Source organism: Strix aluco, chromosome 1 (assembly GCF_031877795.1).
Source record: "Strix aluco isolate bStrAlu1 chromosome 1, bStrAlu1.hap1, whole genome shotgun sequence".
In the NCBI taxonomy this organism is placed as follows: Eukaryota; Metazoa; Chordata; class Aves; order Strigiformes; family Strigidae; genus Strix; species Strix aluco.
This window is the reverse complement of record NC_133931.1, coordinates 163,891,986-163,902,829: the sequence shown is the minus strand read 5'-3', so window position 1 is coordinate 163,902,829 and position 10,844 is coordinate 163,891,986. Positions and strand designations below refer to the sequence as shown.

General features: G+C 46.3%; 1 gene segment (V, D, J or C); it reads right to left on the bottom strand.

Moving 5' to 3' along the window:
• On the bottom strand, positions 1–1,955 carry LOC141920105 (immunoglobulin lambda variable 1-36-like). The segment is given in 3 exon segments: positions 1–1,002; positions 1,711–1,812; positions 1,913–1,955. Coding segments are annotated over 3 exon segments (435 nt in total).
• Between the last annotated feature and the right edge of the window lie 8,889 nt (positions 1,956–10,844).

The following is a 10,844-nucleotide window of genomic DNA, read 5'->3' as shown; positions in this document are numbered from 1 at the left end:
TCACTGCCCTTCTTATGGCTTCCTTACGGGGACAGGATCAGGGCCAGGCTCAAGTGGGGGTGAAGGAGATCTGAGGGGCAGAAAACCATCCAATGAGGTTGTGCCAGCTGTGGATGTGTACAATAATGATGCACAAGACATTTCCACTGATTAACACTTAAATAGAAGGCAAACACCTTTGTAAGAAGAGAGCTCACTACCGAGGAAACATTTATTTTTTTTCTTTTTTTCCACAGGGAATTTGCTTGGATGATGAGTGAAAAGTCACTGTGGTTTTTTTTTTTTCCTCAACATCGGATTTATGTGTCCTAGCATTTAAAGTCAGCTTCATATCCAGATGTTTAAGGTGCATCGGCTATCAGAGGATGGAAGAAGAGAGATGCCCCTCAAAAGCAGGCTAAATTGCTGCCCTAGATCACTGAGATCAGGAAGCATTTCTGGGAAGCTGCTGCTGTGCCTTTGTTCGTACCATCTCCTCTAGGCACCTGCTGTTGCCAGCTGCTGGCGGGAGAGCGCTGGGCTGCACCCGGCAAGGAGAGCTGTAGGGTTAAACTTTGACTCTACTTCATGATGGCGGTGCAACTCCCTGGTGCCTTTCCTTCCAGCTTAGTCATCTAAGGCAGCTAAACAGCACTTCTATGCTGTTTTTCACAACTTGTCACCCTAATGAGCTCCTGCAGGCGAGCCCAGCCTGTCAGGCAGGACCCTGGACTCAGGTGATGTTTCCAGCCCTTGGGAGCACACAGGAGGTTTCTCTGTCCACTGCCCAATGGTTTTCTAAGGCTGTGTGGCCCCAGTGAGCACAATAATTAGGTAGCCTCTTGCTGCTTTGTGATTTATTTATTGTCAGAGGACAGATGGACTGTCTCCTCTCCTTCTTGGCCCCAAAATTTTCTCTGTAAGACTTTTCATAAAAATAAGGATCCCCCGATTACACGTACAGAATGTGCTTTGGAGCTTCTCTGGGTTCTTGTTGGTGCCAGTGGATCACAGAATCACAGAATCATCGAGGTTGGAAAAGACCTTGAAGATCATCCAGTCCAACCATTAACATAACATTGACGGTTCCCAACTACACCAGATCCCTCAGCGCTGGGTCAACCCGACTCTTAAACCCCTCCAGGGATGGGGACTCCACCACTGTCCTGGGCAGCCCATTCCAATGCCTAAACAACCCCTTCTGCAAAGAAATACTTCCTAATATCTAGTCTAAACCTTCCCTGGCACAGCTTGAGGCCATTCCCTCTTGTCCTGGCGCTGGTTCCTTGGCTCAAGAGACTCATCCCCCCTCTCTGCACCCTCCTTTCAGGTAGCTGTAGAGGGCGATGAGGTCTCCCCTCAGCCTCCTCTTCTCCAGACTCAACCCCCCCAGTTCCCATCAGACCTGTGCTCCAGACCCTGCAGCAGCTCCGTTGCCCTTCTCTGGACACGCTCAAGCCATTCAATGTCCTTTTTGTAGTGAGGGGCCCAAACCTGAACACAGGAATCGAGGTGCAGCCTCACCAGTGCCGAGTACAGGGGCAAGATCCCTTCCCTGTCCCTGCTGGCCACGCTAGTGCTGATACAAGCCAGGATGCCATTGGCCTTCTTGGCCACCTGGGCACACTGCTGGTTCATGTTCAGCCGGCTGTCAATCAACACCCCCAGGTCCCTCTCTGACTGGCAGCTCTCCAGCCACTCCTCCCCAATGTTGATGAAGGATGAAGGTACTCAGAAGGTCTGACCCAGAAAAATGGCAGCTGATCCACACAGTCATTCGCATGGCTCTGCTGGTGGAAGGTTCTGGCTGCCTGAGGCTTTGCGCAGCTCCATCTACAAGGAAAGCAGAGAAACAGCACTGTCGTGTCAGCAGTGACGAGCCCCAGAGGCTCACAGACTGGGACTCTCCCAAGCCCCTGTGACTCATATCTACAGCAAAGGGCTGAGGCAGCCAGAAGCACCTGCAGCAGCAACATGAGCATCGTACGATGTGGTGCCTGCCTTCCTGAGCCGGCCAGGAGCAGTGTCCGTCCCCGGCAGGAGGGAGCAGGCACCTAAGGCGGAGAAATGAGTAACTCAGGTTCCCATCAGCCATTGGCACCTCCTTTAACTGTCTTGAGCTTTCTGAGGGCCACAAGAGATTCCTCTGTCTGTGTATGAGAATTCCTGCAAGTGGTGGTACCCTGCAAATGAATACCACCACCCACAGCAGCTCCCAAAATTAAGCCCTGCGTGAGTGACTACAGATTTTCTTTAGGGAAGCTGCCTTGTGACCTGCAACAGAGACTGTACCCCAGTCATAAGCAAGATGCTTCAGCAGTTCATTGCCCCACTCTTACACCTTATTTATGGCCTGAGTTTCCCTTGCTTCACTTCTGCCTAGATATATCTTTGCTTGTTGTAATGAGAATGCTGTTCTCCGAGACTTATCCCCTAGATATGGTACTAGTCAGAGATCAGCTTAATTCCTTAACTCTCTTACCGACTGAGGTGTTGGAGGCTCCACGTGTAGGATGATTTTTCATCCCATGGCAATACCTCTGAAGCTTTTCTTTTAACAATTTGTCCCATTCATTTTGGACCTTGAACATCAAATGGGATCCTGTAACACAGCTGCCCCCTGAAGTGCCTGTTCCTACAGTCAGTGTGTGGAGTTAACCATTGCTGCAAAGGAAGCTCCAGTGTTTCCAAACTTTTATTGACAGCTCCAGTAATTAAAAAAAACATCAAAATGATGCCTATACAGTAAACATCTTCCATTACCTGGCTCTGCAGCTGCTGGTTCCCACATTACTGAGAAGGTGGGATTTCTTCCTGCCTATTGGGGGCAGCTGTCTTCATGCTCGGCCATTTCCCATGGTCTTGGTACCACTACAAATTTTAGCAGACTGGAATCTATATTTGGCTCTCTAGCTTAAATGGAGATGCTTTATAGGACATCAGTAGGAATACATTCATTTGCGTGTTCTTATGTTCTTAAACCTGAAAGACAGCCATTTCTAGAACATGCTTTCTATGTGTCTCATATGGTTTACTATCTGTTTTTCTAATCAAAATAGTGTACGTTTCCAAAGCCAAATGCAGCACATGGGCCTAAGTATTTTTATATCAGCAGGCACTAATTAGGCAAACCAGAATCTCATTTAAAAAAAAGTTCAATACTGAGATCTGAAAACCTGCTGATGAACAGCCCACTCCCCCAGCTACCTCCCATCTCTGCTGCTTTCTCATCCAGACTGTCTGAAAAAACACCTTTATAATGACAGTTTACTGATACTGATGCTATTGGAGTTCTTTGTTTTTAAAGTAGAAATGAGTTGCTTACACAAGATATAATTTTCCCAGCACTGTGAAGTAATTCACACACTTCCTATTTCTGCCCCAAAATTGTTTGGAGTTTCTCATCCAAAGACACAGGGAGTCTTTCCACTCACCTCAGTGAGATTTCAAACACACTTAAATAACTGGAGACAACCTACACACAGACATTTTTTTTCAGCCTAGCCTAAGTCCTATCAGCTTCTAATATATAAAAGAGTTTCTGCTAAAGAAAGCAACAAATCAATCATTTTTTAAGTAAAAAGATCTTGACTCTTTCTTCCTGCAAAGCCAAAACTGTACAAGGGATTTCTTTCATATGTGATATAAAATCATAATGTTGTCAGGGGCTTTGTACAGCTCCATATAGTTCATAGTGTTAAATGACCTATTAGGTACAAGTTTGTTCACAAACAAGCTTAACCCAGCTGAATGCAGAGAAGCAGCACACGGTCTTGATGAGCCTGTTTGAGCCATTTTTGAGCCATGAGTGGTCAGGGCTCTATAACAGATGGAAATGAATTCAATGTTGGTCGTTGTTCTGATTTCAGCTCGGAAATTTTAAGTTAACAATTCAATAGTACTTTCTGCACTGATACATCTGATAGGTGTATCATAGCAACTATGAAGACAATGTAAATCTATTCAATTGCTCAGTAATCAATTACAGTGATTAATAAGAATTTTGGTAACTTAAGGTTTGCCTTCCAACAGACTTCTTGTAGATGCTTGTATCTTCACAAAATATTCACCTTCAGGGCTGGCTTCTTCCTGTGCTCAAAACTTAAAACTTGTTGAGAAGACATGAAAATCAGGTCAGCTATTTCACCAAGGCAGACAGGATGAGGAGGTGTGTGTTGCAAGGAAGGAACAGTAAAGAAATGCATGATAGTGTTCTTCAAATTTTAGGTGACTTTAGGACTATCTGGGACACCACAGACATCTCGAATAAGGAAATAGTCCGCTCCACACACCTCAGTCACCCCATCCCATTGCTCCCCGCTGCATTGGAAACACCTGAATGCGGGTTCCCCCCTGCCTTGGTGCTTTGACTGTGGCTTTGCTTCCTTTCTCCCCTCTTTTTTTTCATTATCTGTATCTGCTACCATTCAGGTCAATATGCAAGATACTACTGACTTCAGAAGAGTCAACCCTGCCCTTTCTTGGGAGCTTAAAACACCCAAGGTGCAGGGAAAACCAGTCATTTCCACTCCAACATGAAATAAACTGAGCATGGGAGAGCGCTGTGGCTGTCTCCTGGCTTACTACAAATCCTACCGAAGTAAGGGGCTGCTCTTCTCATTTCTGCTGGGCTTTGGCTGGATGGTCCACCTTGCGAAGTGCTTGCACCAACAGTGAAAATCCCCTTACCAATACAAAGTGCGGGAAAAGTACCTTCTAGAAGTGGAACTTCAACATCAAAACAACTGTTTATCATTTCATGGTGTAGCACTTGGCATCCATCGCTGTTAGATCTTTAAACAAGATTTTGTTGGTTTCCTGTCTTAATGGCAAAATAGTCAGAAGTGAAGGCCTGTTGCAACTGGAAACTGTGTTTGTGGTTTTCTGAGTGGGATTAAAAAAAATAATTACATAAAGTTTATTTTGTAAAACTACAAAATGCTGCAAGATCAACAGCAGCTCTGCATTGGCCCAGGACTTGCACATCACTGATCCTGGAGACATACACATCAGGAGTTTCTTGCCTTGACCACTCTCTCCACAAGACGTGTAAGAGGCAACATAGCCTGGAAAAAGAAGATGGACTGCTCCAGTATAGATCCTGGCCTACCCTTCAGGTCTTGTTGGAAGGTGTAGACAAACACAGGGTAAACCTGGGAATGGAGTTCTTTGCAATTCAGCGTCTGAAAAATATCCACCCTTTGACTCAAATAATGATTTTTTTCCTTAAATCTTTGCTTTATAAAACCAATATGTAATAAATTACTGAATGCTTTGTTCAGAAAACCTAAATCTATATAGCCCTGAGCAACTTTAGAAGCATTGGCTCTAAAGTTTCTCATTAGTTTCTCATAAGTTTCTCATGAGTGGTCATTAAAAATAATTTTCAGACAAGGACCCCTTTCTCGTGAATCACCAAAGTGCTTTGCATTCTTTAGCTGTTGCAGGAAAAAATGGTAAACCTTTTCTACCGTGACCTAGAAGTGTAAGTAGCTCTTGCTGATACAGCAAATTCAGGCTGACAGTGTCCTGATCTTGAGGTAAGCCAGGCTGTAGCCCTTCATTTTCCCTTGGAGATGATGGCAGCTCCATTCTGGGGACTCCTAGAACTAGACTGATGTAGAAACCGTATAAGAAATAATCCTACATGGAGAACAAGATGGACTACAGGATCTGACAGATGTCTTAAATTTTCACTTCTACTTCTAGAAACCTTTGATACAACTTCATAAAGACTGCTGAGAGTGCATATTTAAGTACTATATTGCTGTAAATAGCTCTTGTTTGTGCTAGACTTTTATCTGATGAATAAACCATAGCTTAGCAGCACCTCCCAGCTGCTTATCAGCTGTGTGGCGTACCTCACATCACTCAACAGCCCAGGAAGGAAGAGTCAACGACCTAGGAAGGAACAACAAGGTGCTCAGCACTGTGCAAAGGATACTTCTCACTGTCTCTCCCAAAGACTGGACTTACATTGAACTGCTCTGGAATAGCAAGAGGGAGCTGCAGCAGACAGTGCCACATGGCTCCTAGGATGGCCCCTTGGAAATCACAGGCACTATGCAGTCCCTCCTGCCTCCTGCCCAGGTTTTCAGTTGAAGATAGTTTGAAAAGGACTCTAAGTTGAAGGTGGTTTTCTCCCATAAGGATTCTCCAGCATTTACTGTGCCCTTCCCTATTTACATCTGGAAAGCATTTTGCTTCTTCATCCCGTTGGATTTTGCATCCAGAAAGTTCCTTATCCTGGGGTAAAACTTGAAAACTGCCATGGTACACGCAAACTCAGCAATTTAATCCAAAATGCCCTCCTGGCCCCTAGTCATTTCAGATAGCACTCCTCCCTTCCTCCTTCTGTCCCTCTTGCATGCCCCTAGTCCCCTATCAAGAGCTTTCTGGCCTTTTTTGCCTGCTGTTCTCCCATGTCTAGACAAATAAGCTGTAATGTCCCTACACAAAAAGTTCATGGTGTTGTGGGGATGTTTTCTCTGCAAACACATCACTACTGTGGTAAATGGCAGGAGGTCGAGGGAACGGCCGTGGGTGCAGTCCCATGCGGCGCAGTGGTACCACATGCTGGCTTGGTTGTCCAGCCCCTGCACCAGCAGCATGCAGGTGTCTGTTTGTGTGTAGATAAGGTCTTTCTTTCAGGGGAAACCTGTGTCCCAATTAATATCAGCCCCAGAAAGGGTGATACAGACCAGTCTCTCTGGGTGGGGTGTGGGTCCAGCAAGAAATCCTCACCCCTGTGGTCAGGAGAGTATCCTCAAACCACAGACACCCCATCAGCGAGGAAGAGGGACTGAGGCGTACTCCCTGCTTCTGCTGGCAAAGGCACGTGCTGCTGCACAGTGTGAGGAGGGGGAGAAATGCAGGGCCTTACCCCCAGCGTGTGGGCTGTATGGCACACATTTGTCAGCCATCACACAGGGGAATCAAGACATTTGTCCATAGGTTATCTGCCAAGTGTCATTCGAGTTTGGGAATTGGGTAATAGGACATGGCTGATACCAAACCACATAATTAGGCTGGGGGACAAATGGAAGTGTGATATAAAAGCAAGAAGAAATACATTCTGACACCATTAAAAATAACCAATCCATACAACTTACAAGGCAAGAGACAAGCTTGGAAGGCTTTCAAGAAGTCCATAGTTTTTTCTTGTTCTGCCATAGCTCCTCAGAAAAGGAATTTCAGACATACTGGGATAGTTCAACCCCAAAGAGATGAAAAATTTAAAAAAAAAATATATACTGATACCTTGCCCCCTCAAAAAAACCAAATGAATTAGTGAAGAGACAAGTGATTTTTTTTTATGGTGTTGCTTAATTTCCCGTTAAAAAAGAGACAGAGAGGGGTGTGTTGATGTGAAACTTGGTGAAGCCGTTGGCAAGTGTCTGCAAGCCTCTAACCAGACCAGGTCACCGCGCTGTTGTCCTGCCTGGCAGGCACCAGCATCTTTCTCTGTTCTGCCCCTCTGTGCCAGGGTATGGCTAATACCAAGCCCCCTCACAATTCTCCTGGATAATCACAGACAAGTGACCGGCTTTTGAGAGCTGGGGAGCACCCACGTGGGTCTCATCAGGCAGAGATGTGCTCTGCTCTCCTGGCACCCAGCCCCCAAACCTCCCCAAGCCAAAGTCACCTACACTCACCTGTATACGAGCACCATCCTTCTCCCTTTCATCCAGCCTTTTTTTGTTTTTCTGCCTGAACTTGTGAGTGCTCAGACATACAGACGCTAGCCTGGGTGTCTTCTAATGTACTTACTTGCAGGTCAGTCTCAAATTGAGTGTAGCAACATAACAGTGGTAAGACATTCGGCATAGCAGGACGTAGAATTTACTTTGTGAAGTGTCTTGATTAGGAGAACATAAATAAAAATAGGAACAATGTCTTTATACCCTGCAAAAAATGTTGTGTGCCCCAAATTGTCTCTTATTCAACAATTTCACCTCTTCCTGTCCTGCTTCTCATGATGGGCAGGGAGGACACAGCTCCAGGTGGCTAATACTCCCATCTTGCCATATAAAGCATAATAAGTAGGCATGGCTTCCCCCCCACCCCCACCCCAATAAAACGCCTGCACCATCCGGTGTCTGGGACATCAACCAATGAAGACATTGGTGGTGTTTTACTGTGCAGGTTTAGTTTTCCGTAGAAAAACGGTGGTCTCACCCCTGCATGTGTTGTGTAGGGATGATTCTCCAGACATCACCCTCCTCCCAAGGAATGGCTTCACCACAGCCTTCTCTCGCTCTCTGTCTAGTCTCAGGCCAGCTGCAAAAGCTCAGGCTTGCAGCGATTGAGAATGCCCACCCCTGCAGCGAGCTCAGCCAGGCATGTAGATGCTCAGTGCTACCCAGCCAGGAACCCTTCCAGAGAAGGGCAATGAAGCTGGTGAAGGGTCTGGAGCACATGTCGTACAAGGAGCGGCTGAGGGAACTGGGGGGGTTTAGTCTGGAGAAGAGGAGGCTGAGGGGAGACCTCATCGCCCTCTACAACTCCCTGAAAGGAGGGTGCAGAGAGGGGGGATGAGTCTCTTGAGCCAAGGAACCAGCGCCAGGACAAGAGGTAATGGCCTCAAGTTGTGACAGGGAAGGTTTAGACTAGATATTAGGAAGTATTTCTTTCCAGGATGGGTAGTTGGGCGTTGGAATGGGCTGCCCAGGGAGGTGGTGGAGTCCCCATCCCTGGAGGTGTTCAAGAGGCAGGTTGACATAGCACTTAGGGATATGGTGTAGTTGGGATCTGTCAGTGCTGGGTTAACGGTTGGACTAGATGATCTTCAAGGTCCTTTCCAACCTCGATGATTCTGTGATTCTGTGAACCTCTCTGAGCTGAAGTGCCTGACTGGAAAAAACCAAGAGTAACTCTTCACCCTTTCCTTAGTCTTCATCTGTTTTTCTTATTCATTGAGAGCATAACTTCCCAGGGGTAGGGATGGTTTCACAGAGCATTCTCTGAAGCACCTAACACAGCAACAGGTCAATCACAAACCAGATACAACCATGGGCAGCAATCATGATAACTGAATCAATTTCCTGCTAAATGTTCATTTTACTACATGGGGATCTTAATTAAGAGAGTGGTCCTGAGTTTTGTTCAGAGAGGAAGAGCAGTCTGGTTCCTGCCTGGAGTATTGGTAATCAGACTGTATCTAGTAGGCAAATGAGAAAGGGTCAGATTGAGCATAAAGAAAACATTATTTACATTGACTGAAGAAAATATTTAGGAGAGGAAAGTTTGCACATTTTCAGGACTAAAGTAAAATATCTGATCAGCACATGTGTTACTCACTTTGATGTAGGAAAAATACCTTAAAGCATGCAAAAGGGTGTACCAAAAGCTTATACACTTATTTTCAGTCACATTCATAGTTGGAAGGAAAGATGGTGGTATCCTGTGCTAATCTGGGCTCATTACTAGCCATGGGCAATCAGGACTATAACATCACTGCCAGCTTCTCCATCAGCACTGAAAGCAAAGATATTTAACTCTGCCCTCTTCAAAGTGAGCACAAACATCTGCAGCCTTCAAGCATTCAAACTTGGTGAAAGGAAATAATCGGTTTGGAAATCTGTTGTGTTAATGAGAAACTACCACAACATTCCCTAAGGTGTTACCCCCTGAATCTACGTCCAGAGTCATTGCATTTGGTGGCCATCTGGTGATGGACTCAGAGCAACTGACCACACAAATAAACCATTCAGTAATTCCACAGGGCATGAGGGTTTATTCAAAAGGAGGTCATTTCTATAAGAGTAAAATCTTTGAATAGCTGAAGTAATGTTATGTAAAACAGATGTTGTTGTTCATCTGCTCATTCATGATGCAAACATAATTAGATTAAAACTTCAAACTTATTCCCCTTCCTTTATTTGTTAGGAAGAGTTTGAAATCTGACAAAAAATGGTACTGCACAAACCACTAAGCCTGCTAAACTCTGCCAAGAATATTTATCCCTGGAAACCAAGCTACTTCGTCAGAGCATCCTCTCTGGTCCTGATTAAACTTGTCCTTTGCCTACCAATGTTCCCAGGGCTGATGCAGAGCAAAGAGGACTGATGCCAGGCCACACCTAGGAGCCTGACACCCCTAAGGGGAGCCAGAAGCCTCTGGACCTAACAGGAACCTCCTGTGTTGTAGGTAGAAACATATTTATACTACAGAATTGCAATTGGATTGGAGCCAGGCTTGCGTTCCAATAGCTTCCCACTCCACATATTCTCAGTGTGCAGATGTCTCTGGGTGGGAAATAGGCTGTAACCTTCACGGGAGGAACACCAGTGTCCTGGACAGGACCTGGGTTTGAGGAGAGGTAGGGTGGTGGTCCATTGCCTAGGGCTTGGTACCAGTGGATGTAGCTGGAGCTTGAACCCTCAGGCCCTTGGCCGATCCTGCGCTGCTGTGGCTGTCGGCTGATAAAAGCTGGATGCTGATTCACAGGGAGGGCCCACAGCAGGTCTGGGGGCAAACGGGAGGGAGAGTGGTGGTGAGGAGATACTGCCTGGAAATCCAATTCTAGTCTCCCATCCTCCTACTGGTCTCAGCACCGTGGCTTTCCCTGGCGTGGAGAGGCCAGGATGGCTGTGGGGACAGCAGCGCTGGTCCCTCCTTCCAGCCCTAGTGCAGAGACTGAGAGCCGGGAGGGAAAAGCCCGGGGACATGGCCCTGGGGCTGGCACAGAGGCTAAGGGTGACAATGGGCTTTGCTGAGCAGAAGACATGCACAGACAACCAGAGAGGCATCCCTTTGGGAACTGGCCCCTGCAGGTATGTCTGGGGGGGTGTCTGCTGGCTTCTGCGTCCCCTCTTGCTTTTTCTTTCCTTCGTATAAAATGCAGAGCAATGCAAGCCTCAGGT